At 42.4% G+C, this 18,879-nt stretch overlaps 1 protein-coding gene across 2 annotated transcripts in view; it reads right to left on the bottom strand.

The window, feature by feature from the left end:
• The window catches only part of UBR1 (ubiquitin protein ligase E3 component n-recognin 1), a 145,754-nt gene that overhangs the window by 36,458 nt on the left and 90,417 nt on the right, over positions 1-18,879 (bottom strand). For both annotated transcript variants that reach the window (XM_077818803.1, XM_077818804.1), the window contains exons 31-35: positions 9,526-9,619; positions 6,819-6,971; positions 6,298-6,395; positions 4,524-4,617; positions 2,807-2,955 (exon numbers count right to left, since the gene is read on the bottom strand). In XM_077818803.1, the coding sequence (XP_077674929.1) occupies positions 2,807-2,955; positions 4,524-4,617; positions 6,298-6,395; positions 6,819-6,971; positions 9,526-9,619 (588 nt within the window). The remainder of the gene's footprint in view (positions 1-2,806; positions 2,956-4,523; positions 4,618-6,297; positions 6,396-6,818; positions 6,972-9,525; positions 9,620-18,879) is intronic.

Raw genomic sequence — 18,879 nt, 5'->3', positions numbered from 1 at the left:
AAGGTAGATAGGACTGCAAAAGTGTTCTGAGGTGTTGAGGTGCCATAAATTGGTGCTGGGAAAGATCTTATAATCAGGGCTGAAGCACAGGCTATGGTCGGTATCAACTCAGCTGAACATTCAAGCATAAAGCCACAGACGCCAAGCCAGGTAGCATAACTGATACCAAGGTCAAAGACTGTACTGGTGCCAATGCTAAAGATGGTACCGGGGCAGAGACTTTGCCACATTTCTTAGCTAATACTAACACTGGCTCTGCTTGCACTGGAGCGGAAGAGCCAGATGGGCCTGGGACAGCAGAAGGTGCTGCCAGTGCAGTGGACTCCTGCACCATAGGAGAGTCCAGGATGAAGAGGCAGAGCAAGTCTTTTACTGCTTCATAAACTTGCGCGGCCACTGGTACCAATAATGTTGGCGCTGAAACTGTGTCCTCACTGGTACTGTACTCAATGGCTATCCACCAGCACATGGTAACAGAGTGGTCAGGATGGTACCAATATCTTCCTGCCGCAGTACTTGAGGCGCGGGCTGATGAGCCAGTCTGAGTGCCTGAAGACCCTTCACGACATTCCAAGTCCTTTTCTGAAGAGGAGAAGCCTTTTTTTTTTTTTTTTTTTAAACTTTGAGTGGCTCCGGTCTGTCTTATGGGTCCTCTTTGGGGGAGGTCATGGAGAAGACTGACTCCTCTTTCCCTGGAGAGAGGCGTCTGAGTCCAGGGGTCTGTCCGAGGCCACTGCAGCCACGGTAATGGACTGCATGTGTGCAGTAGAACATTCACTCAAGGGCCCTGGGGCCAAAGCAGGTCTCATCACCTGCTGCACAAGATGGGGTTTGAGGCACAAATCTCTGGAAATCTGTATTCTTTTAATCAAAGAATAGCAGATACTACACCTCTACTTCATATGCCAATGCTGAGGCACAAAATGCAGTGTGTGTGTGTGTGTGTGTGTCTTGGGGGTCACTATTCAAGATAGACATTCCACATGATGGGCAATGCTTAAAGACCCAGCAAGCACTGATGCCACCAGTGCCTTGCACCAAAAGATAACTATTAAAATAACTAAATAAAATAAAATAAAAGACGAAACCTAACTACTGGTCACTAACTGCTGATTAACTATTTACAGGTACAGTAGTGAGCTAAACTTGCTGACTATGCAGAATTAAAAACTATATGGGGAGTTCTAGCTCTGGTTACTGGTGATGAGAAGGAACTGAGGGGATTCAGGGTGGTGGCTACTCTTATATAGCCTTCGGAGGGGCCACAAGTATGTGCAAGGCACACATGCGGCTGACACAATATCTGCAGAAAATTCTCTGGCTCCAGCATGCACTTAGCTGCGTGGAATACATGTGTGCAATCACTCATTGAAAATGCATGTTATGACTAGGTTCAAAAATAGCGTAGGTCCCAAGAAACCAAGTAGACAATTTTCTTTTTACAACTGCATGGAGGCCTGCAGTAGTTTCCCTGTGGTCTACTACTGGATGTTCCCACACACAGTAATCTTCAGGGATTTATGAGAAGGAGGAGAGAGAGCTTTCAGAAAGATTGTACAAATTTATACCTGCTTTGCCTGATCATCCATCTGGTTTTCTCACTTTACTCCATAGCCTGTTCTACTGCTAACACCTGTGAACAACTACCACTGCACTTTATTTCTCTGTTGACAAGTAACATGCTTCCTCCTATATGGAGTGTGTCAGCCCACAATCCTATTTTGGAGATCAGCTGAATGCAACATGCACAGTAGTTAAGAAGGCACATTAATTCTAACCCAGTTGCGGGGCTCCCAGTGCTTCACATTCAAAATGCTGTTGCTCCACTATATATCTATACAAAACTGAATTTGCATCTTGCCAGCTATGTTGAGGCAAAATGGCACATCCAACTAAATACATTTACGTGGGATTATAGCTATGCAAACAGTGCTAACAGATGAAGTGAGGCTGAAAGCTAAACAACAAATACATTAGCTAAGCAATGCAATACTTTTTATTGGTACAGATTATTTCATCTTTGTAAAAACAGATCTTCCTCCAGGGAGAAATTAGAAATCATTTTTTAAATCGCTACAAGGCACCCTCTTAGCATCTTTGCCAGAGAGCAGTTTCAAGGTAAGTCAAGTCAAGTTCACACTGCTTCTACCAATTCTGAGAAAGTTCCATTGGGACGAACACTGAGGAAGTAATGAAAAATACCACACAATTCATTCAGGGATAATTAAGGGGCATTTTTTGCAACCTTACTCAAAAACTGGTCCAATGAAGAGTCCTCGGGATTTCCCCGTCATTTCAATTCAATTAGGCATCTCTGTCATCCCCACAATTTCTTTAAATTATAAAGGCAACCATCATGAAATTCTTCCTTTCAGCAAAATCGAGGTGAAGAGCACTCAACCTCATTTTTAATTCTGAGACATTTTGCTAAGGACGACGAGAGACTATACAGCTTAATGAACCCTGTTGGACAGCTGTCACATAGCACAGGTCTACACAGTAATCAGGAGGCACAACTGTAGCATGTGCACGCAATATCTGAGCTAGGTTTGATTCAGCTGGCTTACTAAAAATAGCAGTGTAGCTGTAGCACCACGGGGGATGGTACAGGCTAGCCACCAATGTACATACACAGAGTTGTGGGCGGGACTGTACTCTGGCAGATCACCTTAGACGTTTATCATGATTGGCACTCCAGCTCTCACATTTGAATAAACCTTTATCCAAACTAAAACATCTCAATTTCAAATTAATGTAATAAGATGAAATGTTCAGAGTCACGAGAAAGAGGAAACATCTACTTTACCTATACATTGGATAGTAAAAGCACACGTGCTCCAAGTCATCAGAGGAATGCGAGGATCAGCCTCATTGGGAGCAATTTTTAATCCAACTCTGTAAACAGTGGTGGCAAAGAAAACCAGCATCTCCTTAATACTGTTTGAGTATTTGGCTCTGTGAAGGAAAGGCAAGGTTAACTTCAGCTGGTGAACTAGTAATAGTGTTTGCAACTTAAAGGTCAGTGGCTAACAAGGTCATTAATAAGAAGACAAACGTTTCCTTGTGAAAGAACTCCTGAACACCAAGACCATTTATCTGCAGTAAGAGAAACAAGGAAGAGACTGTATCCATAAATCCATAAAACAAGTCCTAATGCATCGTGGAGAACCAGTACAGATTCTTGCACTTCGGTTTTCTCCTTGGTATACACGTGCATTGGTTTAGTGACCTCAACAAGCAAATGTTTGAGAACTGAGAACGGTGAGAGCTAATAAGCTGGGGGCAAATTTGGGAAAATATAGGCCTCAGTATGCATGGCATACTATACCCCATATTCAGGAAAAGAGCACCAACAACTATTTTATTACAGAAAGTGATAAATCGGGGAAATGAACTTACACTGTGGGGAAAGAGAAACTTAATTGTCACATTGAAAACATATCTCCTCTCATCCATCTCTCATAAAGGACTAGCAATGGGAGACAGTATTTCAAACCTAAAATTAAATTGAATAATTCTGCAATTTTGCTAAAAGAAAGGAGCTCCTTAAAGTTCGTACCTGCTTATTCCTTAAAAGGGACAACTCTGATCAGAAAAGTGACTGTGCAAAACCAGCACATTCTTAAAGAACAGATCTGCTTTGTGTGTGTTCGAAGTATAAGTGCCAATTCCTGCTCAACTAACACAGCTATGACACAATGAACTGGACTCTATTCTGGCTCACACATCAATATCAGAATGTTTAACTAAGTTCCAAACAGAATATTTCTTCCTGAAGATGATGCCTGAGCCGGACAAAGAACCCAATTTAGCTTTTTGACCAGAATACATTTGCTGCAGCAGCAATTGGGGAAAAAAGCTTTTATTTGTGCTTGAAGCAATTCTGATATGGAACAACATAACAGAAGTAAAGAGCTACTGATGCAATTTTTTACATTTTTCAGAGTATAACCACACTAAGCGTGGATAGCAGAGAACACAAGGGGTGAAGAACTACCACCCTATTCAGCATGCTGTGGGCAGTCGAAGTACAGTGGGCAGGTTAGCTGGAGCAGTATCTGGAGGAGACGGAAAAGACCAAGGCATACTGTAAAGAGATCCAAAGCCAAAGGATCTGTCTATTCAATCTGTCTATTCAATCTCTCTATCCCAAGGGGCAATTTTCTTTTCCGTACAATATTAGACATCCCAATCCTATTCCCCACAGTAAATCTGTAACAAACAACTTCATCAACGAAGTACTTTAAAAACATTAATTCTTACAAAACAGAGAAACATGATGCCTGAGGAAACTAAGGCACAGAGTGGTTAAATGCACATGGAGTCAGCGGCAAAGCTGCAGTTACAAGTCAGGAAGTTCTTGGCTCCCAGTTCTGTGCTCAGAACAAACGCACATCTTTTTTTAATAAAAAGATTGAAGGCAAGTTCCAAAATCTTGAGACACATCTAAATCATTTTAAATAACACAGAACATAGAACTTTCAGATTCCTCCAGCAAAATACAAACTATTGGCAACACTTACGAAGGCTGAACTCCAAAACTAAGGATGGAATGGAATTCTGAAGTAAAGTCTCCCATTCCTTTGCTGATTAAAGATGGAATATTTTGCTTCTCTCCTTCCAGAAAAAAAAATTAGATCACATTAAACACAACTGCGGTAACATACACAGACTTCCTTTTTCTTTTAAATTGCTTTTGAAATTGTAACAGACCACTGCTTTCTCACCAGCTAATCTGTGTTCTAATCCACCTCCCTAAATAGCATTTTCTTCTGTTCTCAGAAATTTGGGACACAAAAGCAGTGCTTGGCTGGTAAGCAGACAGTGAGAGAAACAGCCAAAGAGAATTTTCCTGCTAAGTATGAATCCCTGGAATGTGTCAATATTCTATAACTAAGCATATTGATGCTTTCCTGCAATATTCATAGATAGATTTATTTTTGGCCTTTTATTTTAAAATTCCCTTCTTCATTTTTATATAATTCTCAATGAAATATTTTAATCCAAAAAAGCCTAATAGGGTCTTTGGGCTGTGTTCCTGCTGATCCTGCCAAGTGCACGTTTTACGGTCTTCCAAGGGGTCAGGGAAAGGAGTTATTAAATTCCTGGAAATGTCATGAGCATAAATATCTGGAAATAAATGGAAACGTACCTCACACTGCAAGAGAGTAACCCAAAGATGCCTAGACCTAGACCATCATCTCCTTGAATGGTTTTGAGATAGCTAGCAGGCATCCATGACTACAGCTAACAGCACAGTATTGGTGCTCTCTTCTTATGCTTCAGTTAACTAATGCGGACACATGGCTGTGTCAAAAAAGGTCACTGATTTAAGGGTACTTTGAAAAAGTACCCCCATAAGAAATGAATGTATCTAAAAACAGTTTGTTGTATATTACTGACAACTTATGCATGACAGTTGCACAATAAGACTGACAGAAGTGTTGCTCAGATTAGCACTGCCTAGAAAATTAACTGAAAATGATTGGGTTTTTTTTGGCTGAATAATGACATTTTTTCCCTTAAAAAGTAATCAGCCACTTTAATAAACTTGTTCAAAGATTTAATGTAGTTGCTCATTTATTTAGAGCTATTTTTAAAGCTTAAGAGTAAAGTTCTCAAAAGTATGTAATGACTTAGGAACCTAAATCCCCTGTAAGATTCCTGGTTTATACCAGAAAATTAAAATGGCTTGACTGTGTTGCTCAGGGATACAAAAAATCCACACCTCCGAAAGAGGTAGGTAAACTGACGTAATCTCCAATGTAGACAGCGTTAGTTTGACCACAGAATTCCATCTAACTACCTACCACCTCTCAGGGAGGTGGACTACTTACACCCATGAGAGAACTCCCCCTATCAGTGTAGGTAACGTCTACTCTGAAGCACTATAGCGAGGCATCTGCGGCAGTGCAGCTGTAGCATTTCAAGTGTAGACAAGCCCTTGGGCTCCTATATCACTTAAGCACTTTTGAAAATTTTTCCCTGGATCACCATTTTTTGGAACAGAGGCCTTCAGAGACAAGAAGAGAGCGTACAATGTGTTTGAATCCTCCATTCACAAAGGAAAAGTATACGAATACTTTAAATTTCTTATGTATTTCCTTATAGTGAGACTACCTGACTGAAGAATCAAGCAGCAAACTCTGTACGTAAAACACCAGCTGATTGTTTTAGAATCAGAATACTTTCTGTTCTAAATAAAAAGATTCAAATTTTCTTACTATAATGAAAAATTCAAAGGGTATTTTTCTGGAAATGATCTTCGTGTAAAGTACAAAAGCCAAGATAACAAACCTTTAGTGTTTTTCAGACTGTACCCCAATATCCTGGCCATGACAATCTCCAACCACCTAGCCAGGGACAGAACTTGAGCTACTGCCTCTGCATCCTCACTGAGAATAGAAATAAAAAGCAGTGCTTATGTTAAAACATAGGTAAACAGTGACCTGAAGCCTAATCTTTGAAAAACATATAGTACATCTCTGTGAAAAAGAACAAGTTCACAGTTAGCATTTACACAAGTATTTAGGTACCCTAAGCAAACATTAACTAAACTTTAGAATTTGTATTAAGTACTAGAAATACTTTCTCATTGGTAAGAAACCTAAGTGGTCCATGGTAGTAGAAATTTTTTCCAAGAATAGATTTTGGATTCCAGGACAGACAACAGGGTGGGTGATCAATAAGGATTTAAGCAGCCCTATATAGCAGTTGGAAAGATTATTCAAAATTTTCCATCAGAGGTTGACTCCCCTACAAGCACTAGACAGCTTTTATTCTTAGAATCATGAAATAAGACTGTCCCTGGAGTTCACCTGTTTATCTTCTGAGTCTGCAAAGGAATAATGGGAATCACAGTGTTGCACAGAGACTTGCAGAGCGGGCAAAGGTATTCTCCATTCTCCAAGTCAAAAATCTGTTCAACATGAAGACGCTGTCGAGAATTCAGTTGCATGGCTTCAAAGTACCTGCAACATTGAAAAGAAAAATCATCTAGCAAGGAAAATGGCCTCTGTGCAACACAGAAATAAGAATTCAAATGGCAAAATGGTATATCTGGTGTGTACTTTTCTATGCCAACAACCAGACTCCTCTTCTGCTACACAACTAATACATAGATGTTGCACATGCTTGGACACCAAAACAAAATTAAATCTTTGAACAGATATGTGAACCAGGTAATTTCAGAGCACTTTCCAGGCAAGAACAGCAGAGAGATTTCCCTACTTTTAACCTCCATATAAGTGTGTATTTTATTTAATATATTTACACTCAAGCAATACTGAAATTTGCTACCTACCCGCCCCCAACATTTTAAACTAATGTTACATCCTAAAGCACCTCAAGCATACACACATTATATTCCTAGATTATAAATTTAAAGTTAAGCCACAGCAAAGGTAAATACATAAATATCCTATAAATGCTATTTTAACAACAACTAATAGTAGCATTTCATGGATGAATGTCCATAAGTGACTAATCTGTTGTGAGGATCCAGTCTCACCACCAGATATAAAAATATATCCTTGTTTTTGCTGAAGTAAAATGGAAGGGGATAATTTACATTTCAAAAACATCCTTACAGAAAATTCACCTTGGATACATAGAACTGTGGTATAAGTAAATTTAAAAACAAAAAACCACAATGAAACCCACATTAAATATGTGGTCAAAGGAAAGAAAATCAGTTTAATTGAGATAGTTTTCCCAATAAAAGGTGGGAGCAGATTACTTTTCAATATGTATGGGAATACTTTGAGACAGTCTATTAAAATAGGAGTTGGTGTAATAAGAGTGATCTTTTCCAGGTTTCATTGTTAATTTTCCCTATCCATGCAGTAAGCACGGAGATTTCACCCATGGTCTCGATGGCCTGGATACCTCCATTAGTAGAGAAGAAACCCAATTTTCAAATCTATTTGCTCAAAGTTGAGCATCTAAAATCAGCACATATGTGAAAACCAGATACACAAGCAGCTTATATACGTATTTGTCTGTCTAACTTTAGGTCTAAATTTAAACTAAAATCTTCTAATTAAATGATAATATTTTAAGAGCAATGAAGGAAAAGGCAAGCAAATCTAACAAAAGAAAGATGACAAAGATATCTGAAAAAATGGTCTACACATACAAAATGTTTATGAAACTCTACAAAAATCAAAACACGTTTTATATTTCCAAATTATACAATATAACAGGCAGAAGAGCTGCAATAAACGTAAAATAGAAGTTACATAGGTATTCCATTCATTCCAAACAGTCTGTTAGACAAAGTATGTTTTGCAGTATTTTGTCTGCTGTGTGTGTATATATTTTCCTTTAAAATGTAAGTGGCAGGCATTCTTTTGAGTAAAACTAAAACATTAACATATCAGTTATGTAATGAACAAAAGATTATACTCAAACCTTCTGCAAAATCTAGTATAAGAGAAGAGAGTCTTCTGTCCATTTCTTTTAATCCTATCTACTCACAGAGTAAGTTAGATTTTTCTTTATAAGGGCATGGAAACCGGGTTTCAATGTAGTTCTATTTAGATGTATGTGGATAGGATCTACCAAGAGTAGAAGTCATTCATGTAGAATACTCAAGAAACATTTTTCTGTATGATTTTTAGGGTGCTTATTTGTTTTATGTTGATATTTACCATAAAAACATATGTTAAAAATAGATAATAAGCACTGAAAGTATAACTAGACTATAGCCAACTGACACATACAAATATAAAAATCAAAAAGCCTCCAAGATAGTGTCTGTATCATGTGATATCACAAAGTAACTTATAATAGGTTGATCCTGCTCTTCATATCTTTCTGATATCTCACTGTGAAGAAATGTCTAACTTTACTTTTCACAGCTTAAACCAATCTAAGGCTTTTTGTCAATATTTATTTGTCTCTCTTTCTAACCAACATGTCACTCGTGATATAAAAGCACTAGTAGACAAAAAGCCCTTCGTAGTCAAGTCCTTAAGTATTTCTGTCCAGAGGCAATTGCAGTCACTTGACAGTTATGATTGGTTGGGGAAGGCCTGCTTTGGTCCTTAAGTGTAGTCAGCCCTGGTCTAGTGACATGCATACATGGTCGAAGATCATTCACTCTCTCCTGGACGTTTATCAGTGTCCCTTGTTGCATACCATAAGGGCATGATGCAGGTCCCATCTATGAGAGGTGGCTTCTTGCTCTTGACCAGTTTTACCCCACTTAGACTATTCTTTAGGCCAATGGAGATTTGGCTCCTTTTGGTACTGCCTTCTGTTGATTTTTGATATGGCTCTTGTACCAGATTTCTTTGATTTTTCTCTGGTTGAGTACTTGGACTGGCTGACTTCTTATTTGAACTTCAATATTTTGTATTGCTGTGTTGATATACTCTTAGATTCAGATTGGTGTCTTAAGTATCTAAGAGTATACCAACAATCTCAGATTGGTGTCTTAAGTGATTGTTGGTATACTCTTAGATACTTAAGACACCAATCTGAGATAAAACATGAAACAGTATTGCAAAGATATCCTCTTACTTCTGCCAGCAGGCTGCATGCATTACATGACCACAGCTTCCTGTATGGGTTCCACATGACAAATCTGGATCCATGAAAAGAGGATCTAATGTATCTGGAAAGATTGGGGGGGGGGAGGGGGGGGCAAAAAAAATTAAAAGAATATTAGTACACATTTGGTCAATTCAGACAAAAACCCCTTTAAGTTTTCATTTATCCACAGTAAGCACATTCAAGTTAGAAATCTGATTTTGCAAACTTCTTCACAACAATGCCCTGACAGGGGAGCACAAGCATAACTATGCTGCTACAGTTCCACCCCTTGTTCTATCCAGTCCTAGCTTAATGTGAAATTACCAAAGGAAAAAAAAAAAAGAAATCTGAAATCAATGGTCAGTCAATAAATGAAATCCTTCTCTGTTGAATTATCTTTTGGAAAAAGGCATCAGTGTGTTCAATCACTTTATCTGCCTGGGATTTCAGCTGTACTGTCTTTGCTCCAGTATCTGGTGATGGAGGTGATTTGCTGACTGAGGTCAGCAACAGAAGATTCTCCTAATGATCACCTACACTTTCAACAGTAGGTGACTACCAAGCAGTTGGGCCAGTGGAAGGTTCAGAGTTCATTGGCATGCTGACTGCAACACCACTCAGCCGAAACCCGCATTTGTCTCTGGCTTGTTGGGTGATGGTGTAATGCAGTGGTTTACAACCAGGGTTCCAGGGCACCCTAGGGGGCCTAGAGCAGGTTTCAGGGGGTCCGCCAAGCAGGGCCAGCATTAGACTGAAAAAAGAGCCACCGTGCCCTAACAACCATGTAAAAGAAGCCGTGAGAGATAAAAAGGCATCTTTTAAAAAGTGGAAGTCAAATCCTAGTGAGGTAAATAGAAAGGAGCATAAACACTGCCAAATTAAATGTAAAAATGTAATAAGAAAAGCCAAAAAGGAGTTTGAAGAACAGCTAGCCAAAAACTCAAAAGGTAATAAGAAAATGTTTTTTTAAGTACATCAGAAGCAGGAAGCTTGCTAAACAAGCAACCAGTGGGGCCCCTGGCGAATCGAGATACAAAAGGAGCACTTAAAGATAATAAAGTCATCGCAGAGAAACTAAATGAATTCTTTGCTTCAGTCTTCACAGCTGAGGATGTTAGTGAGATTCCCAAACCTGAACCGTCTTTTGTAGGTGACAATCTGAGGAATTGTCACAGATTGAAGTGACACTAGAGGTGGTTTTGGAATTAAATTGAGCAACTTAACAGTAACAAGTCACCGGGACCAGATGGCACTCACCCAGGAGTTCTGAAAGAGTTCTGCAGTTTCACATTGAGTTATTAACTATGGTTTGTAACCTGTCCTTTAACACAGCTACTGTACTCATGACTGGAAGATAGCTAATGTAACACCAATATTTAAGAAGGGCTCTAGAGGTGATTGTGGCAATTACAGACCGGTAAGTCTAACATCAGTACTGGGCAAATTAGTTGAAACAATAGTAAAGAATAAAATTGTCAGACACATAGAAAAGCATAAATTGTTGCGCAAAAGTCAACATGGTTTCTGTAAAGGGAGATCATGTCTTACTAATCTATTAGAGTTCTTTGAGAGGGTCAACAAAACATGTGGACAAGGGGATCCAGTGGACATAGTGTACTTAGATTTCCAGAAAGCTTTTGACAAGGTCCCTCACCAAAGGCTCTTACGTAAATTAAGTCGTCATGGGATAAGAGGGAAGATCCTTTCATGGACTGAGAACTGGTTAAAAGACAGGGAACAAAGGGTAGGAATAAATGGTAAATTTTCAGAATGGAGAGGGGTAACTAGTGGTCTTCCCCAAGGGTCAGTCCTAGGACCAATCCTATTCAACCTATTCATAAATGATCCGGAGAAAGGGGTAAACAGTGAGGTGGCAAAGTTTGCAGACGACACTAAACTGCTCAAGATAGCTAAGACAAAAGCAAACTGTGAAGAACTTCAAAAAGATCTTACAAAACTAAGTGACTGAGCAACAAAATGGCAAATGAAATTTAATGTGGATAAATGTAAAGTAATACATACTGGAAAAAATAACCCCAATTATACATACAATATGATGGGGGCTAACTTAGCTACAACTAATCAGAAGAAAGATCTTGGAGTCATCGTGCATCGTTCTCTGAGGATGTCTATGCAGTGTGCAGCGGCAGTAAAAAAAGCAAACGGGATGTTAGGGAATCATTAAAAAAGGGATAGAGACTAGGACAGAGAATACCTCATTGCCCTTATATAAATCCATGGTACACCCACATCTTGAATACTGCGTACAGATGTGGTCCCCTCATCTCAAAAAAGATATACTGGCATTAGAAAAGGTTCAGAAAAGGGCAACTAAAGTGATTAGGGGTTTGGAACGGGTTCCATATGAGGAGAGATTAAAGAGGCTAGGACTTTTCAGCTTGGAAAAGAGGAGACTAAGGGGGGATATGATAGAGGTATATAAAATCATGAGTGGTGTGGAGAAAGTGAATAAGGAAAAGCTATTTACTTGTTCCCATAATATAAGAACTGGGGGCCACCAAATGAAATTAATGGGTAGCAGGTTTAAAACAAATGAAAGGAAGTTCTTCTTCACTCAGCACAGTCAACCTGTGGAACTCCTTGCCTGAGGAGGTTGTGAAGGCTAGGACCATAACAGGGTTTAAAAGAGAACTGGATAAATTCATGGAGGTTGAGTCCATTAATGGCTATTAGTCAGGAGGGGTAAGGAATGGCATCCCTAGCCTCTGTTTGTCAGAGGGTGGAGACGGATGGCAAGACAGAGATCACTAGATCGTTACCTGTTAGGTTCACTCCCTCTGGGGCACCTGGTATTGGCCACTGTCGGTAGACAGAATACTGGGCTGGATGGACCTTTGGTCTGACCCAGTATGGCCATTCTTTTGTTAGACTCAGTTGGGCCCAAGGCAGACAGCCGGAGCCCCACTGCATGAAGCTGAAACACAGGGCCCTGAGCCGCACAACCCAGGGCTAAAGCCAAAGCCTGTGCAATGTAGCTTTGCAGGGCCACCCTGTGGTGTGGGGCCTCACACAACTGCTCTGCTTGCTATCCCCCAATGCCAGCCCTGGTCTTTATGCAGAAAACCAGTTATTGTTTCACAAGTGGGCTGTGGAGATTTTATAGCATGTTGGGTTGGCCTCAGAAAGAAAAAGGTTGAAAAACCCTGGTGTAATGGGACGCAAAAGTGTGGACTGACTACAACGTTGCTGCCCTACAGATGTCCTGAATGGGAACTTGCACCACAAACACCTCCGATGATGCCTGAGCTCTTGTAAAATAGTCTGTCAGGGGAGGAGCCGTGACCTTCCCAAGGTCGTAGTATGTGCGGATACAGGAAGTGATCTGCAATGAGATTTTCCGGGCCAAGACTGGACAGTCTTTCATTCTGTCTGCAATGGCTACGAAGAGCTGAGTGGATTTCGGAAAGGGTTTAGTCTTTTCTGTGTAAAATGCTAGCACATGCTTGGAGTCTCTGTTCCTCCCTGTTAGCATGTGGTTTCGAGTAGAAGACTTGTAGGAAGATATCCTGGTTACTATGGAATTGTGAGATCAATTTTGGCAGGAAGGTTGGGTGTGCATCTTGTTCTTGAAGACTACAGTGTATGGTAGTTCTGAAGTAAGAGCTCAGATGGCTTTCTGGAAGAACTAATGGACCACGAAGGCCACCTTCCAGGACAGGTAGAGCAAAGAGCACCTTGCCAGCAGTTTGAATGGGGTACCTGTTAGCCTTGCCAGCAGCAAGTTGAGGTCCCAGGGAGGGAGTGGGTTGTGTACCTGGGGGTATAGCTGTTTCAACCCTTAAGAAAACGACCACAGATTGGGTTCAAGAAGATCAACCAGCCATTCACCCACAGGTGAAAGGCCAAGATTGCAGCTAGGTAAAACCTAATACATGGTACTGTTAAGTCTGGTTTCAGAGTAGCAGCTGTGTAAGTCTGTATTCGAAAAAAGAAAAGGAGTACTTGTGGCACCTTAGAGACTAACAAATTTATCTGAGCATAAGCTTTCGTGAGCTACAGCTCACTTCATTGGATGCATTCAGTGGAAAATACAGTGGGGAGATTTATATACATAGAGAACATGAAACAATGGGTGTTACCATACACACTGTAACAAGAGAGTGATCACTTAAGGTGAGCTATTACCAGCAGGAGAGGGCGGGGGGTGGGGAGGAGGGGGGGCGGAACCTTTTGTAGTGATAATCATGGTGGGCCATTTCCAGCAGTTGACAAGAACGTCTGAGGAACAGTGGGGTGTGGAGGGGGGGAATAAACATAGGGAAATAGTTTTACTTTGTGTAATGACACATCCACTCCCAGTCTCTATTCAAGCCTAAGTTAATTGTATCCAGTTTGCAAATTAATTCCAATTCAGCAGCCTCTCGGAGTCTGGTTTTGAAGTTTTTTTGTTGAAGAATTGCAACTTTTACATCTGTAATCGAGTGACCAAAGAGATTGAAGTGTTTTCCAACTGGTTTTTGAATGTTATAATTCTTGATGTCTGATTTGTGTCCATTTATTCTTTTACGTAGAGACTGTCCAGTTTGACCAATGTACATGGCAGAGGGGCATTGCAGGCACATGATGGCATATATCACATTGGTGGGTGTGCAGGTGAATGAGCCTCTGATAGTGTCCCCGATGTGATTAGGCCCTATGATGGTGTCCCCTGAATAGATATGTGGACACAGTTGGCAACAGGCTTTGTTGCAAGGATAAGTTCCTGGGTTAGTGGTTCTGTTGAGTGGTGTGTGGTTGCTGGTGACTATTTGCTTCAGGTTGGGGAGCTGTCTGTAAGCAAGGACTGGCCTGTCTCCCAAGATCTGTGAGAGTGATGGGTCGTCCTTCAGGATAGGTTATAGATCCTTGATGATGCGTTGGAGAGGTTTTAGTTGGGGGCTGAAGGTGATGGCTAGTGGCGTTCTGTTATTTTCTTTGTTGGGCCTGTCCTGTAGTAGGTGAATTCTGAGTACTCTTCTGGCTCTGTCAATCTGTTTCTTCACTTCAGCAGGTGGGTACTATAGTTGTAAGAATGCTTGATAGCTTACAGACAGCCCCCCCAACCTGAAGCAAATAGTCACCAGCAACCACACACCACACAACAGGTGCCACAAGTCTCTAAGGTGCCACATGTACTCCTTTTCTTTTTACTGTTAAGTTTGACAGTTTCAAGTGTAGTAGGTAATCCAGAATGAAAGGCAATGTCGACTGAGTACACAAAACACACTTGTGCTGACCAGATTGAGAATCTCTTCCACTTTGCCAGGTAAGTTACTCCAGTGGACTGTTTCCTGCTCCCTAAAAGCACCTTACAAACAGGTCCAAAGCATGCCTGTTGTGTGGGGTTCAGCCATGAGCTTCCATGCCATGAGATGGAGACTCCAGGCTCAGATGACGTAGATGGTCAAGGTCTTGAGAGATCAGGTCTGGAAATGGGGGCAGACTGATTGCGTGTCCACAGAGATCGAGGAGGGTGGTGAACCAGTGCTGATGTGGTCAGGCCAGGGCTACCAGGATAAGGCACATCCTGCCCCTCCTGACCTTCTGCAGGGCCCTGTGTATAAGAACGATGGGAGGGAATGCATAGAAGAGATGGTCCGTCCAAGGGAGGAGAAATGTGTTTACTAGTGACCCCGTGCTGTGGCCTAGGAAGGAGCAGAACTGAAGACACTTCTTGTTGTGCACCACTGTCAACAAGTCTACCTGGAGAGTGCCCCACTTCTGGAAAATGGTGCTCAAAACATCTCGATGAATGGACCACTTGGAAAAGGATCTGCTGAGATGATCCGCTAACTCGTTCTAAGACACTGGGAGGTAGGAGGCTTTGAGGTGGATTCAGTGGGCTATGCAGAATTCCCACAACCCAAGAGCTTCCTGGCACAGGGGAAAGGAGTGTGCTCTGCCCTGTCTGTTTATGTAAAACATTGCTGTCGTGTCATCTGTAAGGATCGACATGCAGTTGCCCTCCGATTGGGGTTGGAATGCCTGGCAGGCTAGGTGCACGCCCTCAGTTCCCTCATATTGATGTGTAACAACAGCTCTTCCCTGGACCAGAGGCCCTGAGCATCCCCAATTGAGCCCCTTTTACCATCACTGCTGCATCTGTAACAAGACACATTGACAGTTGGGGTCTCGAGAATGGGACTCCTGCACATACTGTCCAGGAGTCTAGCCACCAAAGGAAGATGAAAATCACCCATGGGGGAAGTGAGATCACCCTGTCCAGATCGTGTCGGCTTGGTGCTGAAACAGACGCTAACCAAGCCTGGAGAGATCCGAGCCATAGTCTTATGTGATGCCATATGCCCCAGAAGCTTTAAGCAGTTCCTTGCTGTGGTCATGGGGTGATTCCTCAGGCTCTCTTTGAGGACCCCCAGAGTTCTGAACTGGTTTTCTGGAAGAAAAGCTCTGGCCTAGGTTGAGTTAAGGATCGCCCCAACAAATTATATTCTTTGAACCTGGGAAGGGTGGATTTCTGCATGTTTATTGATAGCCCCTGTCATAAAAATAAAGGGAAGGGTAACCACCTTTCTGCATACAGTGCTGTAAAATCCCTCCTGGCCAGAGGCAAAACCCTTTCACCTGTAAAGGGTTAAGAAGCTAAGATAACCTCACTGGTACCTGACACAAAATGACCAATGAGGGGACAAGATACTTTCAAATCTGGAAGGGGGCGGGGGTTTGACACAAAGGGTTCGTCTGTCTGTGTGATGCTTTTGCCAGGAACAGATCAGGAATGCAGCCTTACAACTCCTGTTAAATTAGTAAATAATCTAGCTAGAACATGAGTTAGATTTCCTTTTAATGGCTGGTAAAATAAGATGTGCTGGATGGAATGTATATTCCTGTTTTTGTGTCTTTTTTTAACTTAAGGCTTTGCCTAGAGGGATTCTCTATGTTTTGAACCTGATTACCCTGTAAGGTATTTACCATCCTGATTTTACAAAGGTGATACCTTTTCTTTAATTAAAATTCTTCTTTTAACATTGTTCTTAAGATCCAAGGGTTTGGGTCTGTGTTCACCTGTACATATTGGTGAGGATTCTTATCAAGACTTCCCCAGGAAAGGGGGTGTAGGGCTTGGGGGGACATTTTGGGGGAAGACGTCTCCAAGTGGGCTCTCCCTGTTCTTTGTTTAAAAAGCTTGGTGGTGGCAGCATATGGTTCAAGGACAAGGCAAAGTTTGTACCTTGGGGAAGTTTTTAACCTAAGCTGGTAAGAATAAGCTTAGGGGGTCTTTCATGAAGGTCTCCACATCTGTACCCTAAAGTTCAGAGTGGGGAAGGAACCTTGACAGCACCAGATCCTGGAAAGTTGACTGTATTAACTACACATTTGCTTCCACCTGGCCCTTGGACTGACCTTTGATCAGCCAGTAGTTGACGTAAGTGCAGACCTGAACCCCTTGTCTTCTCAAGAAGGCTGCAACAACTGTCATGTGCTTCACGAACACCTGAGTGGCCACTGACAGCCAAATGGGAGCACAGTAAATTGGTAGTGCATGTGGTTCACAACGAATCATACGAACTGTGTGTCCCCGAAAGATCGCAATATGAAAATACGCATCCTTCAAGTTGGGGCAGCATATCAATCCCCTGGATCCAGAGAAGGGATAATGGGGGCCCAGGAGACCATGTGGAACTTCAGTTTCTTCATGAATCTGTTGAGGTTTTGCAGGTCCAGGATCTGTCTGAGATCCCTGTTGGATACTGAAATTAGGAAGTAGAACTCCTGGACCCTTAGCTCCAATGTAACCTCTTCCATGGTTCCAACCCTGAGGAGCAACCGCACCACCTGGACCAGAAGTTTTTCGTGAGCAGGGTCCCTGAAGAGGGACAAGGAGGGAGAGTGGGAAGGGGGAGAACAACTGAATTGAAGGGTGTATCCCAGTTCTATCATGCATAGCACCCAGTGATCTGAGGCAATGCGGGCCCATGCGCGACAGAAGTGGGATAACTGGACCACAAATATAGGGGAAACTGGATCCACACATTGTCCTGGTATGTCGCCCTTGAGCATCCCATCAAGAGGCCTGCTTAGACCACACTGTGTCTTGGCGGGGAGGCCTGGCACCGGTACAGAAGCCTCCTCTTATAGCCCCTACTGCTTCTCCTGCTATAGTCTTGTCTGCGCTGTGGCGAGTAGAAGAGGGTTGTCAGTTGGAGCTTATAGTGCTTCCGGGAGGGAGCTGGTATATGCGATTTCAGGGTGGTTCTTCTTGTCTTTCAGATTATGCAGCTTTGAGTCTGTTTGCTCTGAAAAGAGCGACTTGCCTTCAAATGGAAGGTACTGCACAGTCTGCTGCAAGCCATAGGGTAACCCCGAGGACTGAAGCCATGAGCTTCTTCTCATGACCACAGCTGAAGCCAGGGATCAGGCTGCAGAAACTGCCATGTCCAAAGCTGCCTGAAGGGATGCTCTTGCCACCGATCTCCCCTCTTCAACTAAGTCAGAGAACTCACCCCTGGACTCCTGCGGCAAAAGCTCCTTGAATTTTGCCATTGCAAAAGGAGTTGAAATCATAACAGCTTAGGAGCATTTGCTGGTTTGCTATCCTGAATTGGAGACTACCAGTTGAGTACACCTTCCTGTCAAAAAGGTCTATTTTTTTGGCATCTTAGGCCTTGGGAGCCAACCCTTGCTGCTCCTGCTCATTTGCCGCTCAAACAACTGAGCCCGGGGCGGCGGGAGAGAGAAATCAGTGGACATAAATTCATACCCCTTAGGAGGAACAGAATACTTTTTCTTCATCCTCTTTGCAGTAGGTTGGAGGGATGCAGGCATCTGCCAAAAGGCCTTGATGGGGTCCAAAACGGCATAGTTCAAAGGCAGAGCCACCCACAATGGCCCTGAAGCCACTAAGATGTCCACCAAGGCATGGATACCCAGGTTCTGGGCTACCCTCCTGAGGCGCTCCCGGTGTGCCTTGTAGTCATCCTGGGAAGGTACTATACTTGTTCCCACCACTGCCTTGTCAGGAGAGGAGGAAGGGGATGCCTTTACCAGTAAGGAGCCTTCTTCCTCATCCTCTGCACCAGCTAGGTCCTGTGATGCCGGGTCTTGCACTTCAGTACCGGGCTCAGGATTGAGGACTGGTCCCTGCTCCAAGGTAGGTGATGCGAGAGCTCTTGACTCCAATGCAACCGAGTAGGACCTCCTCGAGTGTGGACCCTGGACTGGCTGAAAAACCCAGGAATTCCAGAATGGTCACTGTAGCTGCATCTGCCACTGCCCCAGTAGCCAGACTGTTGGTGGGATGCCCTCGCTCATTTCAGTCATTGGGTATCACTAAGGCTAAGATTATGTGACATCTGTGGAATCCGTGACATCCAATGACCTCTG

Source organism: Eretmochelys imbricata, chromosome 6 (assembly GCF_965152235.1).
Source record: "Eretmochelys imbricata isolate rEreImb1 chromosome 6, rEreImb1.hap1, whole genome shotgun sequence".
NCBI lineage: Eukaryota > Metazoa > Chordata > Testudines > Cheloniidae > Eretmochelys > Eretmochelys imbricata.
Note: the sequence above shows the minus strand (reverse complement) of the source record. Positions and strands in the feature narration are given on the sequence as shown.